Source organism: Protomyctophum parallelum (assembly GCF_964188405.1).
Source record: "Protomyctophum parallelum genome assembly, chromosome: 17".
Taxonomy (NCBI): Eukaryota; Metazoa; Chordata; class Actinopteri; order Myctophiformes; family Myctophidae; genus Protomyctophum; species Protomyctophum parallelum.
The window spans coordinates 27,863,621-27,883,169 of NC_139719.1; the positions used below are offsets into that span (position 1 = coordinate 27,863,621).

A 19,549-nucleotide genomic window follows, 5' to 3' on the forward strand; every position below is an offset into this window, starting at 1 on the left:
CACTAAAACTAACCAGTAAGACGCAATGTCGAGCACGCATCCGCCTGGGTGACGGCAGACTGCTGGGCGAGCCCTGGTGCTTTGGCATGGGGGTCAGATCAACATATGGAATTAATTCTGTACTGGCCATATATGGAGCAGGGTTTGATGACGTCAGATCAACATATGGAATGTCAGGTTTGATGTCGGTTTGATGAGGGACAACCCAGGTAGGCCTTAATTTTTTTGGTTTGGTTTTTGGGTTTTTTGGTTTGAGGTCAGATGTAGAGTTGCTGGCCAATATTGATGACACCAGGGATCTCCATATATGGGCATCCCATGTATGGGCTTAATATTGATGACATCAGGGAGATCCATCCTTGATGATGTCATGTGGGGTGACGGATAGATGGACTGACTGACGGGAAATGCACGTTTTCATCGTAAATGCGACGTGCTGTTGCAATAAAGACTAAACTAAAAGTAAGCATTTTCAAAACACAAGAAGTAAACAAGCAGACCTGTGTTTCAGTTGGTGTTGACAGTAGGCCTCCTGGCGGTGGTGGTGTACCTCTAAACTAGCAGACCTGTGTTTCAGTTGGTGTTGACAGTAGGCCTCCTGGCGGTGGTGGTGTACCTCTAAACTAGCAGACCTGTGTTTCAGTTGGTGTTGACAGTAGGCCTCCTGGCGGTGGTGGTGTACCTCTAAACTAGCAGACCTGTGTTTCAGTTGGTGTTGACAGTAGGCCTCCTGGCGGTGGTGGTGTACCTCTAAACTAGCAGACCTGTGTTTCAGTTGGTGTTGACAGTAGGCCTCCTGGCGGTGGTGGTGTACCTCTAAACTAGCAGACCTGTGTTTCAGTTGGTGTTGACAGTAGGCCTCCTGGCGGTGGTGGTGTACCTCTACACGGTAGTGGCCTTCAACTTCTTCAGGAAGTTCTACAACAAAAGTGAAGACGGAGAATCGCCGGACATGAAGTGTGACGACATGTTGACCGTGAGTAAAATACTCTCTATTAAAATACGCTCTATTATGCAAGTCTTCCTTATATGGTAATTTAGTTATAACGCCACTATCTTATGTCCAATCCGTGGCCGCTAGTTGAGTTAGGTTTAAAGATGGCGTGCCGTGACTTCTCTTATAGACCCCCAGGTGTGGTTATAATATTCAAATATGTCGTCCCTGTGTATTTTTGGTTTCTTCCTGAAAGCTGAAAGCCTTCAGCCAAATTCCAATACCCAAAATCTCGCTCACTCACACTCGGTCACTGGTGTTACGGTGAAGCCATGTAGTATTCAACTGCACTGCAAGTGCCCACAATATGCATGTTCAAAAGTTACATACTGTATCAACTAAACACACACGCACTCTCACACACACACACACACACACACACACACACACACACACACACACACACACACTCACAAAGTAGTTTATTTAATGAATAAACAGTACTTTCAGTCAACAATGAATATGTACAGCATGAATATTTGTACAGCGTATGACGTACGTAATGTTACAATTACAATTTAGGCATTAAGCAAATGCTCTTATTCAGAGAGACTTACAAGGCATTCTGGGCTATAACAATAGCCCAAGTCAGTGTTCAGCAGTGTACATCCTAGTATGCAAAGGGCCACATGCCTGAGTGCCTGAGTCAGGGTGCCTGGCAGCTCAACTCAGCCAGTTATAGGCCAGTCAATCTAAGATAAAAAGGGGCGTGACCCAATATAATTGCAATAGTAATCATTCAAGGTTTTTAAGCCATTCATTTCCTGATTTACGGGCCCACAAACCTTGCTATTGAAATATTAACGCTTCTAAAGAGAGATCAGACTTATTAGCGCAAAGTAGTAATGGAAGGCCGGGCTTTTCAGAGTACAATGTGCCTCATCTGCTGGGCACTCTAGCGCCTTTATTCTTAAAAATTCCGGGGCAAAACAGTGTTAATAGGAGCTCTTCTAGGGGCCAGGCCCTTGAGCAGAAAGTACTCTATACAGTTTGTAGGTTTAAAGTACCACTGTCACTGTGGTTTATCTGCAGCATTGTGAATGCATTTGTTGCTCTGAGGGATATACATTTTTTAATGAATTGAATACATTACAATACAATACAAAAATGAATACATTTTTTGCTGGCACAAATGCCCTCTTAGATTTTCATGACATTATTTTTGCTCGCCACTTGCCAGCACAAGATTTCGCAACATCGTTTAGAGAAGACTTTTCAAAGACAAACTGTTACGATGCAGAATGATTTGAACCCAAATGCAAGAGCAGAGTAGTTTCAGTAAATAAAGTATTTATTATATCCAAGGCAGCTAGGAACACAAACAGAAATGTAAGCTGTATGCTAGCTCAGGAAACAATCCAAACTTATCAAAGTACAAAGAAAATCTAGGCAAGCAAAAAGGCAAAAACAAGGGAGTCCAAGGCAGTCAAACAATAATTCCAAAAATCAAACCTCAGAGAACCACGGAACACGGAACCAGGAACACACAGGGGACATCGACAACACCAAACTATGAACTGACCAACATGTTTGTAACGAGTCCAGTCTTATAGGGGGAGGGTTGATTGATGAATTGTTCACAGGTGGAATGAATGTGACTGTAGAGTGGAAGGGGGAAGTGAGTGTTGCCAGGTCTGACAGTCTGTGGAGAGGTTGCCAGGTCTGGCAAGGTAAGCGGAGGGACAGATCCTAACAGTACCCCCCCTCAAGGGACGGATACCAGACGTCCAACAAACATAACGAGGAACGCGCAGGGTGGGTGGAGGGGGCCTGGAGGAGGGAAAACTGAGGCAGAGCTGGAGACTTCAGGGGGACGTCCGGGGGGCTGGGACGAGGCAGCAGAGGTGTCGTCTGGGGGGCGGCCTGGAGGCCGGGACGAGGCTGCGGAGGTGCCGTCAGGAGGGCGGCCTGGAGGCCGGGACGAGGCTGCGGAGGTGCCGTCCGGAGGGCGGCCTGGAGGCCGGGACGAGGCTGCGGAGGTGCCGTCCGGAGGGCGGCCTGGAGGCTGAGACGAGGCGGAGGACCGTGGAAGCGGAGCCGGGTATGCTGCAGGCGCTGGACATGATGCTGCAGGAGACGCCAGGGGTGCTGCAGGCGGAGCCACAGGAGATGCTGCAGGCTCTGGAGCTGAAGCTGCAGACGACGCTGCAGACTTAGGAGACGGGACCCCAGAGGCAAGCTGCAGCGGCGGGGCCTCGGAGGCGAGCTGCGGCGGCGGGGCCTCGGAGGCAAGCTGCAGGGCCTCAGAGGCGAGCTGCAGCGGCGGGGCCTCGGAGACGAGCTGCAGGGCCTCAGAGGCGAGCTGCAGTGGCGGGGCCTCAGAGGCAAGCTGCAGCGGCGGGGCTTCAGAAAACGCTGCAGACGGGACCGCAGAGGATGCTGCTGGCAGAGGCGACGCCGGAGTTGCTGCAGGCAGAGGCGACGCCGGAGGTGCTGCAGGCAGAGGCGACGCCGGAGGTGCTGCAGGCAGAGGCGACACCGGAGGTGCTGCAGGCAGAGGCGACGCCGGAGATGCTGCCGGCAGGACTGCAGGCGGAGCTGCAGGCGGAGCTGCAGGCGGGACTGCAGGCGGAGCTGCAGGCGGGATTGCAGGTGGAACTGCAGGCAGAGCTGCAGGCGGGACTGCAGGCGGAGCTGCAGGCAGAGCTGCAGGCGGGACTGCAGGCGGAGCTGCAGGCGGGACTGCAGGCGGAGGAGGCAGAGCTGCAGGCGGAACTGCAGGCGGAGGAGGCAGAGCTGCAGGTGGAACTGCAGGCGGAGAAGGCGGTGCTGCAGGCAGAGCTGCAGGCGGAGGAGGCGGAGCTGCAGGTGGAACTGCAGGCGGAGGAGGCAGAGCTGCAGGCGGGACTGCAGGCGGAGAACAGGAGGAGGATGCTGCAGGCTCTGGAGACGGGACCCCAGAGGACGCTGCACACCCAGGAGGCGAAGAGGATGCTGCAGACTCTGGAGACGGGACCCCAGAGGACGCTGCACACCCAGGAGGCGAGGAGGATGCTGGGACCCCAGAGAATACTGCACACCCAGGGGATGAGGAGGGTGCTGCAGGCTCTGGAGATGGAGAGCGGAGCGGCAGAAAACGGAACGGAGACAAAGTCACTGGGAGCGAGGAGGATGCTGGGACCCCAGAGAATACTGCACACCCAGGGGATGAGGAGGGTGCTGCAGGCTCTGGAGAATACTGTTAGGATCTGTCCCTCCGCTTACCTTGCCAGACCTGGCAACCTCTCCACAGACTGTCAGACCTGGCAACACTCACTTCCCCCTTCCACTCTACAGTCACATTCATTCCACCTGTGAACAATTCATCAATCAACCCTCCCCCTATAAGACTGGACTCGTTACAAACATGTTGGTCAGTTCATAGTTTGGTGTTGTCGATGTCCCCTGTGTGTTCCTGGTTCCGTGTTCCGTGGTTCTCTGAGGTTTGATTTTTGGAATTATTGTTTGACTGCCTTGGACTCCCTTGTTTTTGCCTTTTTGCTTGCCTAGATTTTCTTTGTACTTTGATAAGTTTGGATTGTTTCCTGAGCTAGCATACAGCTTACATTTCTGTTTGTGTTCCTAGCTGCCTTGGATATAATAAATACTTTATTTACTGAAACTACTCTGCTCTTGCATTTGGGTTCAAATCATTCTGCATCGTAACAGTATGAACTGACCAACATGTTTGTAACGAGTCCAGTCTTATAGGGGGAGGGTTGATTGATGAATTGTTCACAGGTGGAATGAATGTGACTGTAGAGTGGAAGGGGGAAGTGAGTGTTGCCAGGTCTGACAGTCTGTGGAGAGGTTGCCAGGTCTGGCAAGGTAAGCGGAGGGACAGATCCTAACACAAACGATGATTTACATTTCCCAATTATACGATCCTTCTCTTGCCAGGAAACAGTGTTGCAAGATTAACCTAGAGATGTGTCCTTGTCTGTTGCACTGTTCACACTTTCAGTGAGATGTACCTCTTTCCGTATTACGCTTTTCACTGGACCATAATGGTTCACAAGAAACGGCATATGCCAATTATGCTGTAGTACAAGTATTCTCATTTAACTTAATTGACAAAACCCGCTATCACATTTTAATCACATGGAACATTCCAATGCCAGACATCATCGTCTGGGTCTTCTTTCTCTCTATCTAGTATTTGTCCTCGCTAACGAAGGTGCTCCAATGAATGCACCTCGTTAAAGAAGTTTCTTAATTAATCATTGCCTCTCTGAGGTCTAATTACCCTGGATACCGTGACAGTTCTTAACACTTAACAGCCTGTGTGATTGGCTTGAGGCGTGTGGTGTAATTATCCAGGTGTTAATTGAGATCAAATGTGAATCTTTGTTTAACGACCAGCCAAGAATATTAACCAATTAACCCTGGTGTTTGCGGTAGGAGAGTGTCCCAGCCCTGAGTTTCCGTCCAGGATAAATAAATGTCTTGTCTTATCAATTCGGTGATTACAGTTGCCAGTATGAATGCATGCTTGCTATGATGGCTTGCCCATATTAATATCAGACAGAATTAAATGGCCTTAAATGGAACTGGTCACACACCCTTTGGAATGATACACTATAGTTGCCGGGTCATTGCCTTATTTACCCAGGGAAGGTCTGCTGAGAACGCCCTGCTTCACACTCACGCACACAGACAGCAGAAACACACACATTAAAACTAAAACCTGGGAGCTGCCCAGTACAACCACTCATACTGTGGGCCAAGTGGCCAACCATGGCCACTGAGCTGCTCCGCTGGAGCAGTTGGGATTTCATGCCTTGCTCAAGGTCATTTCAGAGGTGTTGGGGAGGGAGTGGGTAAGAGGTGAATTCCACCTTCCATCTCTCCTTTCCCAGCACGCACACACACACACACACACACACACACACACACACACACACACACACACCCCTACACGCACGCGCACATTAATCCCATATATCCAGCCACCCGTGGCATTCCATAGACATAGTCTTGTTTCCTATTAAGGAGAGGTCGGGTGGCTAAACAGACAATCCCTTCCCAAATACAGGAAGGTGACAAGGGCTTAGCCCAGGCCAGAGACTCATGGAGGGATGAATGAAAACATGGCGTTGCCAGGATGAGAGCGAGTGCCTTGTGGAGCTTCTGTGCGTGTGTGTGTGTGTGTGGGGGGGGGGGGGGGGGGGGTTACCTTATCTATCTCTGTCTCTGTGTCGCTTTCCATCTGACTTGATCTCTCTTTTAACTTCCCTTCATCTCTCTCTCTCTCTTTCTCTGTTCTCAACTTATTTTGTCCTGTAGCACAATCCCTTTTTGACACATTTCAATCTCTCTCTCTCTCTCTCTCTATCTCTCTCTCTCTCTCTCTCTCTCTATCTCTCTTGCTCTCGCTCTCTCTCTCTCTCTCTCTCTCTCTCTCTCTCTCTCTCTCTCTCTCTCTCTCTCTCTCTCTCTCTATATATCTCTCTCTCTCTATCTCTCTTGCTCTAGCTCTCTCTCTCTTTACCCTGCAGTGACAAAATGTGGTTGTATTTATTTTCTTGACCAGATGGGGTGCAGGCATTGATTAAATCCCCTACGGTAAACCGTAACATGCACACATTGAGCATTACTGTAGCTTCCAGAAAAAACTTGGTTTTGGCGGAAAGCATTTTATCTATCAAAGCCATCCGACAATTAGGGCTCTGTTTCTCGTCCTCTTCAGTCAGACACAGTGAATCTGACAGAGATGGTGACACGATGGCATCGTTATATACTGTGTGGGGCATGAACCACTGGCACCAAACCATCACATTCAATATCAAATGCTGTTGCTTTGATTATTTTTTTCAGGCAGATTCTTTTTGCTTGCTTCTTGCTACACAGCACAGTGTAGCAACAGCACAGAAAGGCTATATAATCGAACTGGGTGCAATTATGTGCTCAACAATGTGCTATTACCAAAACACTGTTCACTAGTCTGTGCATCCTCATCACAGATTTTCTATGCTCTCCTTTCTATCTCTATCCTTTCCTGAAAACTACTAATGTAACAAACAATTATTGTATCCTCTTCTTTTGCACCTGTAAACCTGTGATGTGACAATGAAGCCGATTCTGGTTTTGTTTGGTTGGCTAAAGAGAGAATTAAAAAAGCACATCGCCATTGTTAAAATTGACGTCTCTATTTTATACAATCCCCCACTCCCCCTCCCCAAATCTCTCACACACACAGTGCTACATGTTCCACATGTACGTGGGCGTACGTGCAGGCGGTGGGATCGGGGACCAGATCGAGGACCCAGCGGGAGACGAGTACGAGATCTACCGCATCATCTTCGACATCACCTTCTTCTTCTTCGTCATCGTCATCCTTCTGGCCATCATTCAAGGTAAGGGGAGGGGGTGCACAACACAAAAGCCTTACATTAACCACGGAGTCCCTCAGGGCTCTATGTGCTTGGGCATTAACGAGTTGAGATTTTTCCAAGTCGACTTGTCAGACAGTAAAGTCAGTTGAGTCGATGGGGGGGGGGGGGGGGGGGGGTGCATGCTCAAATACGGAGCATGTCAAACAAAGCACTGCGCACACAGTGGCCTCTCCAATATGGCACAGTGTATGTATCATCTATATGGCAAAGCGCTGATTATCAAAACATTAAAATGTAATAGTAAATACTAAACAGTGCAGGCACACACGCAAGTGTGCGTCGCACACTGGTACAGAGACCAGAAAAGGGAACACAACAGGAGAGGGGGCATAATTGGCACACAGCGCAATGCAGCACAGTACAGTGGAACACAATACAAAATATAACATTAACACTAACATTAACATTATTAACACACCGAGAACACAATACAAAATATAACATTAACACTAACATTAACATTATTAACACTCCGAGAACACAATACAAAATATAACATTAACACTAGTGGCAGTAAAGCAGCCCGACCTTCAGAACACAATATAGAAGACATAGGTCTATCTATTATAACAAGTCTAAAGTTGTCACATGCGAAAAGGTGTGGCCACAAGCCAATGAAAAGATGTGGCCACATCTTTGTGGCCACAAGCCAATGAAAAGATGTGGCCACAAGCCAATGAAAACTCAACCAAAGCCAACATGTGCCGCACCTGTCACTAGCTCTCAGCCCCTCCCCCTTCTGCCTTTTGGGATCATCTCATCTCCCTCTCCCTCTCGCACTCCGCAGGAGAAGGAAAAACCCGGAAGGAGAGGAATTGTCGCCTCACGATGTTGCTTATTCCTTCTAAATCTCTGTATATAAAATATAGCTCCAACAGCGAATCTCTTGGTTACATCAACATTGTTCCTCGACAATAGTTGTTTTTTGCCTAAGTAAAACGATTAGACTGTTCGCAACTTCACATTGGCTATTTCGCTACTGCACACACACACACGCACACGCATGCCTGTAAGCCACCCCCCCCCCACACACACACACACACAACACTACCCTCTCCCCGTGTCCCACACACACACACGCGCGCGCCGAGAAAACGTGCCAGCAGACTCGCTGATTTAATCTTAGAGTAAGGATTTAATGGCTAACAGACTCAGTGACTGTACTCGCGGACTCCCACGCATACTACCGCGGACCCCTCCGCCCCGCGCCGAAGATCACACACGGCAAGAGTTCACCAACCTGCGATCCAGACATACATAATAGGCAGCGGCTACATCATTTGTTTTTTTATTCCAATTCATTTTGACGTGCAGTGTCTCTCGGAGTCTCTCTCTCTCTCTCTCTCTCTCGCCACGCAACACACACAGGAATTGGGCTAATATAGGCTACCAATACAGGACGTTATAATCTTCAGTTTAATTAAATAACTGTCTTTCTCCGCACGCGCACGCGCGCACACAACATTATTCAAGTGAAATGTGTAACGCCAAAATTGAGCTAATATAGGCTACCAATATGTGGGTATAGCCTACAGGGATTTACCGACGGAATGAATATATATATATATATTAACATACCCACCAAATAAAACTATCATCCCATTGCTGAAAATAGTTACAAAATGTAATTGAGGGGCCTTTCATAGGCTACATATAAGACAAACGCACATGGAATGGGAAATAGAGGGGGAAAAATGGAAATGATAGGGTTTTATTTTTGTTGGTATTTGACTTTGCTACTGATGATTGTAATCAACAACAAGTATTGCATTGTGTGTTTGAGCTGACAGGCCCTTTTTGATGTCAATCAATCAAGTCATCTCAGGTCATCTAAAGCGGTAGATGCAAAAATCGTTTTTAATATTAAAATTATATATATTTTTAGGGCCATGTCATGTGGTCTACCTGCAAAGCCTTTGTGATCTATACTGGTAGATCGTGATCTACCTTTTGGGCACCGCTTAACGTCAGATCAGGGGTTTTGTCGGCCAGCGCCAAAAATGCTCCCCGACAGCATAATCGGAGCAAATACCGGGCAGTGTGTATGAGCCATAACGTGTTGACTACACTACACTACACTAATAAGGACACATAATAATAACTAATAACCCATCCGTTACTACATGTGGAGTCAACTCCCGCAAATTCCTTCTTCCCATAGTGCGCGGCAACGTAAATCTGGGATGAGCGGCCGCGAAATTCTAGTATATTAACATTACAGCAGCCAGCAGCAGTTTGGCACATCATCAGAATACAATCTGATGTTACCTTCTCCTCCTCCTCCTCCTCCTCCTCCTCCAACAACTCGATAACGTTCTCATGTTAGTTTGTTACTTATTTTCTGAGCCATGCAAATAAACAACAACCCACACTGACCGGAGACGGAGAGATTCATGCGTCCCGCGCGTAAAGCTAAACCAGAAACAGGACAGTCATTGCGTCAGCACGGATGTAGCCTCGGAAACCCAGACGTTTTATTTCCAGCACGGAGGTGGGGGGATATAGTTTGGGGATATAGTTTGGGGATAAAGTTTGCGCGTTTCTTTCTGTTACTTCTCTGACACAGTTCAAATTCAGCCAGTCAATAGTGGGACACCGCTGACAGCCACGCACAGCTGCAGTTAGGTTCGTTAGGCGCGTTCTGAATGCAATGCAAACTAATTAGGCGAGTGCGCCTAATGTGCTATGCAGGGAAAGAATGACTTCTGTCCGTCCGTGACAATAATCAATCCTACAGTTTGAATTCTGTACACACGCACACATAGAGCAAAAAATATGATATGGGGAAAACAATTGAAAATATATATATTTTTAATTTTCTTTTCTTTTTCTTCGAATTTCTTCTCCTAATCTGACTTGTGTTAATGAAATCGATGCATCGATTTTTTAATGAATGCTCTACTATGTGCAAGTGTAATTTCTGTTTACTGTTATTGCGGGGAAAGCTTTTGCAGAAAGTAGCCGATCGATGCTGGGGTCAAGTTGTTAACAGTAAGAACTAAATCAAAATGAAGGAAATCAACATTGAGCTGACCGTGACCTTGTTTGTTGAACCAGGCTTGATCATCGATGCATTTGGAGAGCTGAGAGACCAGCAGGAGCAGGTGAAAGAAGACATGGAGGTGAATACACAAACACGCACACGCGCGCGCGCGCGCACACACACACACACTAAGGCTGTCCCCAAACATTCAAGGTTCGAATGTTCGCTCGTTAGGGTTGGCACTCGAATCTTAATTAATGGGTTTGAACCATTCGTTTTTTTTTATTAATTTTGTTTTATAAAAATAAATATTATTATATATATTTTTTTTTTATTAACTCGAAAATATATCTCGGCGAGAATGTGATACGAGCATGTCAAAAAAAGTAAGTTTGTAGTGTATTCCTGTCAGAAGTTATGTCTATCTCCCTTGTTGTACTGTCCCTCTCCTTGACCAACCTTGACCAACAAGCCAATCACACAACAGACAAAATGATTTTCCTTCTCTTATTCGCGCTGCTTGCGTTCCCTTCTCTGACTCTGCCTCAGTCAGGTTTACACACACATACACACACACACACACACACGATACAGAAAGACAACGGGTGCAAGCCTTTGATATGAGCAGCACGTGCTCTCATCGCGGCACGCACGAAAAACACACACACACACACACACACACACACACACACACACACACACACACAGAGAGAGACGACTTTACGATGATCCCCGTTCCAATGCGTTGTGGTGAAAAGGGTAGATCGCTCACCGTTTGGGGGCCGCGGTGCGAAGCCCCCAAAAGGTGAGCGATCTACCCATTGCTCGAGCGAGGGAACCACCACGATACAGAAAGACAACGGGCGCGAGCCTACATTGATGTGAGCAGCATGTGCTCTCACAATTTGAGAAAAAGGTTAGTTCTCTCTCTCTCTCTCTCTCTCTCTCGCTGCGCTGTGTTGCACTGCCCTCGACAGAACCGAAAGTGCTATATACTTACAGTAGGCCTACAGGCTACAGCAGTGCAGAACCGAGAGAGTGGATGTAAACTGCGCAGCTTTTATGATCACACACACACGCACAGAAAATAATTCGTCCGTGTGTGTGTGTGTGTGTGTGTGTGTGTGTGTGTGTGTGTGTGTTGAGAGAGACGAGAGAGATTGATAAAGAGCGGGGGAGACGCGCTGTGCGCTCTGATCGAGACGGTTATTTTTTTAATTAATTAGAAACAAATGGTCCGAATGTTCACTCGAAAATTCCTGCCGAAGTTCGAGTCCTAAAATAAGGGTTAGGGTACAGCCTTAACACACACACACACACACACACACACACACACACACACACACACACAGAGGACATAATGAACATGCAATAATAATAATAATAATAATAATAACTTTATTTATATAGCACTTTTCTGGACAAAGTCCCAAAGTGCTGCACAACAAATTCACAGGAAAATCGAACACATCCAAACGGATGCAGCACAGTAAAAGCATATTCATATACAATATAAAACAACAACAATGTAATAGATAAAAATAAAAATAAAAATACCGACAGAATTCAGTGAACAAACATTCAAAGGGGCTAGGGGGGGAATGCTTTTCTGAACAAGTATGTTTTAAGAAGAGTTTTAAAAGATGCAATGGTATCTGCTTGTCGGATGGTTTTGGGGAGGGTGTTCCAGATTTTAGGGGCACGGACAGAGAAGGCTCGTTCTCCCTTGTTTACCCGATGAAATTTCTCGGGAACCTTTAGGAGAGCCCCGTCTGAGGACCTAAGGGTACGGGGAGGGTTATAGGGGTGTAGGAGATCGGCAAGATATTGGGGTGCCTGGCCCATTTGTACCTTAAATGTTAGTAAAAGGATTTTAAAATCAATTCTAAAAACAACAGGGAGCCAGTGAAGCGCAGCCAGGACCGGAGTGATGTGGTCCCGTTTCCTGGTGTTTGTCAGGAGTCTGGCGGCAGCGTTTTGGACAAGTTGTAAGCGGGAAATTGATTTATGGGTTAGGCCTGTGTATAGTGCGTTACAATAATCTAAGCGTGATGTGATGAATGCATGAATAACTTTTTCAAGGTCGGGGACTGTTAAAAATGGCTTGATTTTAGCTATGCTTCTTAGTTGGAAGAAGCATGCTTGTACGGTTTTCTTAATTTGGGTGTTAAAGCTAAGGCCTGAGTCAATGAAAACCCCAAGGTTTTTTGCTACCGGTGTGATGTTCATAGCCATGTCTGCTAGGCTGTTTTTTAAGATGTCGGTGTCGCTTGGTGGGCCAAAGAGAACTATTTCTGTTTTATTTGCATTGAGCTGGAGAAAGTTTTGGGACATCCAACTATTTATGTCCAGGAGACATGCCTTAAGGGCGACTAGACTGTCAGGGGTAGGGGACTTTATGGGGACGTATATTTGGGTGTCGTCTGCATAGCAATGGAAAGTGAGGTTATGTTTATGGATAATGACACCTAGGGAGAGCATGTAGACTGAAAACAGTAGGGGACCAAGTATGGAGCCCTGGGGGACACCACAGGTGAGTGGGGCTATGGAGGAGGAGGCATCTCCGGACGTGACGCAAAAAGTCCTATTTGCCAGGTATGATCGGATAAGTTCCAGGGCTGTTCCCTGCAAACCAACCCATGTCTGCAGGCGGTTGAGCAAGATGGGGTGGTCCACCGTGTCGAAGGCAGCACTCAAGTCCAACAAAACCAGTACTGCACAATCTCCGTTATCGGTGGTGAGAAGTAGGTCATTGGTGACCTTTATGAGTGCTGTCTCTGTGCTATGATGGGCTCTGAAACCTGACTGAAATTTTTCAAATAGGTTATTGTTGTTCATGAAAGTTGTTAACTGGGAGCATATGACCTTTTCTAGAACTTTTGACAGAAATGACAGTTTGGAGATGGGCCTGTAGTTATGTAGCTCCGAGGCATCTAGGTTAGGCTTCTTTAAGAGGGGTTGTACTATGGCGTGTTTGAAGACAGCGGGGAAAATAGCAGTGGATAGGGAGGCATTTATAATGGCAAGGAGGTGGGGTAAGACTGTGGTGAGCACTTCCTTTAGCAGTTTGGTTGGTATAGAGTCCAATTGCGAGGTGGAGGATTTCATTGAAAGAATAATATTTCCTAATGTGTGAGATGTGACGTGTTGAAAGTTATGTAGATAAGCTGAGATGGTTGGAGCGGTGTGGGAGGTGTTATTGTTGGGGGTTATTTGGGTTCTTATTTTGTGGATCTTATCTATGAAATAATTGAGAAAGTCCTCACATTTTTCCTGGGATAGTTGAGTATTAAGAATAGGGGCCGGATTTGTGACTGAGTCTATTACTTTGAATAGTGATCTTGGGTTATGGCTGTTGTTTTTGACTATGTTGGAGAAGTATTTCTCTCTTGCAACTCTAATAGCGGATTGATAGTCCGCCATTAGAGTTTTCAGGATCTCAAGGGAGACGTGCAGGTTGTCTGCTTTCCATTTTCTTTCTGCTTTTCTGCAGCACCTCTTCAAGAGGCGGGTCTCATCGTTTAGCCAGGGTGTCCCTGTTGTACGAGGCTTAACTGCCTTGCGGGGTGCGATGCAGTCAAGAATGGCTAGGGAGGTGTTATTAAAATAATCGATCAATGCAGCTGGGTCATGGGAAAAGGAGTTAACGGTTGGGGAAGTTGCGGAGGACTGGAATAATTCTGAGAATTTGGTGGCTGTTGTAGAATCAATGACGCGTGCCAGATGAGCTGGGTGATGGACGGTTGAGCTGGAGGGGGCAATCTGGATTTCGAAAACAATGGCTTTATGGTCTGATGGAGGGAAGTCTGTAATTTTGAGGATGGAAGGAGACACGCCCAAGGACAGAACAAGGTCGAGAGTGTGTCCCTTATTGTGAGTGGGTTCATTTATAGATTGGATGAAGTTAAAAGATTCTGTCAGGGTGATAAAATCCTTAACCATTGGGTGAGATGGACAGCATACGTGCACGTTCACGTCGCCGATAATTATTATTTTGTCATGTTTGGGGGTTATAAATGACAGTAACTCAGAGAATTCGTCTAGGAAGCGGGCGTTGTACTTGGGGGGCCTATAAATTACAATGCAGAGAACAGGAACCTTAGCATGAATGATAAAACTGAGCATTTCAAAGGAGGTGAATGTACCAAGTGAGTTTGCGGGTGAGCATTTGGAGGAGACTTTATGTATGGCTGCTATTCCGCCACCACGACTAGACCGTCTAGGTTCATGAAAGAATGAATAATTTGGGGGGGTGGCCTGAATCAAATTTACAGAGTCTGTTTGCCAGGACTCTGTTATTAAGAAAAAATCTATTTTGTTTTCTAAAATGAAATCATGAACAAGAAAAGTTTTATTGTTGAGAGATCTTGGATTTAGTAGTCCAAATCTAGTGGGTGTATGGGGGGGGGGGGAGGGTGGTGGTAGTGGTTGAATAGCAATCAGGTTATTGTGATTAATGCAGCTGGGTGGTTGGAAATGAGGGTCAAACAATCTGCATGTGATATGAACAGGTATTTTGGCATTATTAATGCTGTATTTGTTCCAAAGAGCTAATATGACTTGGTCTGTTCTAATGGGCATATAATATGAATTGATTTTCTGCTGTCTGGGGTGTGTTCTAATAGGCAGGCAGTAGGTGTCGCTAGAGGGGGCGATGGGGGAGTTTTGGGGGTTTGATGTTGTTGTTGTTAACGGACCAGGGTGGTGATCAGCTGAAACTACTAGTCAATTTGCGTGTTGATTTGTGTGAGGTATTGATTGAGCAGCTAGCGATTTGCGGAGGTTGTGAGCCAGCATTTCGTTGCCAAAGCGGCTAGGATGGAGGCCGTCACGGGCGTAGAAGCGGGGGCGGTTGCAGAAAAGAAAGAAGTTGGATATATAGTTTATGCTGTATTTGAAGCAGGCGAACTGGAGCCAATAGTGAAGAGCGGACAGTCTGCTGAAGGAGACGTCACCGCGACCGATCGTGGGCAATGGGCCGGACATGTATATTGATTTTCCAGACTGACGGAGGAGGTTGAAGATTTGTTCAAAATGGATTTTTGCTTGTTCTGACTGGCGGTCGTTTGTGCCGGAGTGGAGGATGATGTTCTTGATGGTGGAGGGGAGTGAGGCGAGCAGGCCGGGAAGTTTATCGAGGAGTTGTGCTGTGGAGGCGCCAGGGAAGCTATGTGTGATTGCGTTAATAAAACAGATATGTTTAATTTGGCTGTCGCCGATGATGACCGTGGTAGGACTTATCAACGGAGGGGGTGGGGGGGTGGGTGTGGGGGCATCATCATGCAGTAAGGGGGGTGCAGTTGATGGTGTGTCGCTGTCGCTGATAATGATTGAAGGGGATGGAGTGGTGGGTTTCTGAAGCGGCATCGTAGTGGGTCGTTTCCAGGTGTTGGACAGAGTGAGGGGGGTGGGTTTCTTCGGAGGATGAGACCCAAGGGGATCCACCGAGCGGCGTTTAACAGCTGATTTTAACAGATTGAGGCGGGAGGGTTTCTGGCTAGTGGTTATGGAAGAGTTGACCGGGGATGATGGGTTAGGCAGTGGGTCGTTGGACGGGGCGGCTGGGTATAGTGGGGGGAACTCATTCATATCTAAAATAGAAAATGAATTGATTAATTGTATGGGAGGGGGTGCGTGTGGGGGGGGCTTCTTCCCATGTTTTCCCCGGGGGATCACTGTCCATGGGCCAGGAGTGGAGCTGGCCGAGGGTGTAATTTTTGGTCTTGCACTCTCGTGAGTGGGGGGGAGACGGAGGGTGACTGTCTCGTCCAGATCCCGGGGCTTGGAGGAACAGCGAGGACGTTCGTATCCAGCGGCGGGGAGGGTCGCATCGAGCTCCCGCGACTTGGGGGGGGAACACCGGGGGGGACGTTCGAGTCCGGTGGCGGCGGGGACAGTCACATCAAGCTGAACGAAGCAGGATGTATGAAGGGAGTCCAGGAACATCTCATCATCCTTTATTTGGTGGAGAGTTGAGATTCTACCCTCCAGCACCGACACTCTGTGCTTCAGGTGAAGGCAGCTGTCGCAACCGGGAGATGAGGTGAGTGACATGGTGGTGGTGGTGGTGGTGGTGGAGGAGGTGATGATGATGATGATGGCTGAGGAAAGAAAACAAGACTATGGCCAGTAAAAGTGGAAAAAGAGATGGCAGGATGAGATGAAACAGGCTACAGTAGGTGTTGAACCGGGATAGCGTCTCGGGGCGGTACATACAGGCGAGGGCACCACGACGGGTGCCCACAGCAGAGAATAAGCCCAGTTTGCAGAACCGGAACACAGGTGAGGAGTCAACAGGGAACGAGACTTACCAACCAGGCCCAGAGACTGGGCCTGTGAGTTGGATCGGTGTCAGATCATGTGGCGATGTGGTTCTTTATCCGAAGCTGTTGTGAGCTGGCTGCCGAAGTTGTTGGTAGCTCCCGGCTAGCGAGCTGTCAAAACCGGCTAGCTGTCACAGCGCTACCTGTCAGCGCTAGCTGTCACAGGGCGTTGACGGTCGGTTAAAACATTGTAGCTAATGATCGGGAGGGCCGATCGTAATAAAAGTAAGATTGGGTTATAACTTGGCCGTTGGGCAACCGTGACTATGAGTAAGGTTTTAAAAGATGAGGCTTAAAATAGCAGCATTTGCCGATTTGTACGACGCTGTTTTTCCTTTGTTTTTTCCTGTGTTTTTCCTTTGCAGACCAAATGCTTTATCTGTGGGATAGGCAACGACTACTTTGACACCGTCCCGCATGGCTTTGAAACACACACATTACAGGAGCACAACCTCGCCAACTACCTGTGAGTACATACCGCTGTGTGTGTGTGTGTGTGTGTGTGTGTGTGTGTGTGTGTGTGTGTGTAAGGTAAGGTAAGGTAGGATTTGGGATATAGTGTTGTATCTGATAAGTACCCAACAAACTTATAGTTAGTGTGATTGTGTTATATTCTAATACACAATGCACCTTTGTGCGTGTTTGTGTGTTACAGATTTTTCGTGATGTATCTCATCAACAAAGACGAAACAGAGCACACAGGCCAGGTATATCATCTAATTACCATTTATATATTGTTGTACTTTCAGTGGCCATTCCCAATCTCTCACATTGTGTGTAAAAGAACACTCCACTCTCCATGTCTCTCTCTCTCTCTCACCCTTCTCTTGTCTAACCCAACACAACACCTCTGTATACGTATGTCCACCCACTCTTGGCCTTTAGGCTAGAACCAAACTAATGCTTGTTTATAATGTTGCTCATCTAAGATATGTAAACCTATCATACCATTGTTATCATTATATTAGTCATTCTGTGGAAATGTTAATAGAAAACCCATAACTCTTAATCTCTGGCTTATTCTCTCTTTCTCTCTCTCTCTCTCTCTCTCTCTCTCTCTCTCTCTCTCTCTCTCTTTATTCTGTCTTTCTCAGGAGTCATACGTGTGGAAGATGTATCAGGAGCGTTGCTGGGAGTTCTTCCCTGCCGGTGACTGTTTCCGAAAACAGTACGAGGATCAGCTCAACTGAGCTGGACCGCCGAGCAACAGACTCTGTTTTCTTCTCTTTCATACTATAATCTAAACTTCCCCTCCGTGGCCCTCCTCCATTCTCCTCTCGATCAAGCCCCTGAACATTAACAGTCTGGGCCAAGTCCCCTCTCCCTTACGGTTCCTTACCTTGTTGTGAGCGGTCACACGCACACCAATCCCAGCCATCGGTTCGGTCTTGTACCCATGTTGTGGTCTCCGAGCCTCTGGCTTTCTGCCCGAACACCCCCACCCCCCTGTCGCTGTTCCAGCCTATGAGATCTCACGCATCAAGGACAGACCTTCTCAAAGTCCCATGCACACCTCCCAAGAGCCACAAGAGCTACAGTTTCCGAAATAACCTTTATACCCTTAAGAGTTCCCAACCCTGTTACGTTGCACAAACAAACCAAGCTCCAGCACTATAGCCATAACCATAACCCTGTCTCCCTCCATTATCCTTTTACTCCCCCGGCTCAAGTTCTACGTTTGACTCCCCAACTGCCGCATAAAGTCCTTGCACCCCCCCCCCCCCCCCAGCCCCCAATCCCCACCCCCCCCCCCCACCCCGGGCTCTTTAAACGTCCGGTCCATTTCGTTCGGAATGCTTCAAAGACTTTGTACATAAACAGATAACCTAATGATTACGCACCGTATAATGTCGACTCGAGGCACTCGAGAGGGAGCTGTCGGTTCAGATGATGACCTAACACGTGCTTCATCTTGTTCCACGTTTTGCTTTCGGATAGATTCACACTGGCGAGCAAAACACCAACAACAACAAAGACATAAGTACGTACTGTATGTGGGATGGAGAGAGGTAAGGAACGAAGGAGGGATGCAAGGAGGAGGAAGAGGAGCAGGAGGTGACGATTGTATCCTTTATTTGCGTTGAGGGTGTCAGGGGGGTTGGTGATGGACACTCGGCAGGTGGACAAGGACGGAAGACAAACACAACCGTGATGGCGTTTGAAAATTGTTAACCAGTTGCGATGATTCTAAGGAATTTCTTTAGTCTTTGACCGAGGGCTGGACTAAGAAGCCGTGCTTGTTAAGTTTGTTTGTTGAGTATGTGTGTACACCGCATGTTGCATGCACGTACTGTACATGCCACTACTGTGTATGACGGGCTCCTTCAAAAGGGCAGGCTAGAGGACTAGGACAGATGGACGGATAGGGAGGGGATAGCGGAGGAATCAGTGCCTTACTAAGCCAGGGTTGAGCTATGCAAGCTGGAGAAAGAGCGAAGAATGTCAGAAAGATTCACACACACACACACACACACACACACACACATAGACAAATTCAGAAACGGGTCTCATGGTCGCAGCTTACGTATTTCCTGTAGGCGGAGCCGACATAGCTGCGGGGTAAACCCGCACCTCTTCTTACTACAGTGAACTGTAGAGTGACTGATGTTAGTCTGCCTCAAACGCCTCAAACCCAATCTTTCTGTTTTATGAACACAAGGCTGATGTAATTTATACCTCGTACTAAGCATTTAAAGATAAGGTATTGGGTAAGATTGACGTTATGTATCTTTCAGGACCTTTCACTGCTTCGTCTCAACCATTAATCTATGGCTCTGCTCTCAGCCACCGCTGTGGATATTTTGACATTCAGTTTTTTTCTTTTTTTATGTTGCCACTACTGTTGGAGCAGTCATAAACTACACAGGTTCATCCC

At 47.3% G+C, this 19,549-nt stretch overlaps 1 protein-coding gene across 1 annotated transcript in view; it reads left to right on the plus strand.

The window, feature by feature from the left end:
• Positions 1-17,864, plus strand: part of ryr2a (ryanodine receptor 2a (cardiac)) — a gene marked incomplete at both ends in the record, with an annotated part of 249,977 nt that extends 232,113 nt beyond the window's left edge. Inside the window, 6 exons of the mRNA XM_083787543.1 lie at positions 842-976; positions 7,173-7,329; positions 10,426-10,490; positions 17,040-17,140; positions 17,330-17,381; positions 17,769-17,864. Of these exons, the coding sequence (XP_083643669.1) occupies positions 842-976; positions 7,173-7,329; positions 10,426-10,490; positions 17,040-17,140; positions 17,330-17,381; positions 17,769-17,864 (606 nt within the window). The remainder of the gene's footprint in view (positions 1-841; positions 977-7,172; positions 7,330-10,425; positions 10,491-17,039; positions 17,141-17,329; positions 17,382-17,768) is intronic.
• Between the last annotated feature and the right edge of the window lie 1,685 nt (positions 17,865-19,549).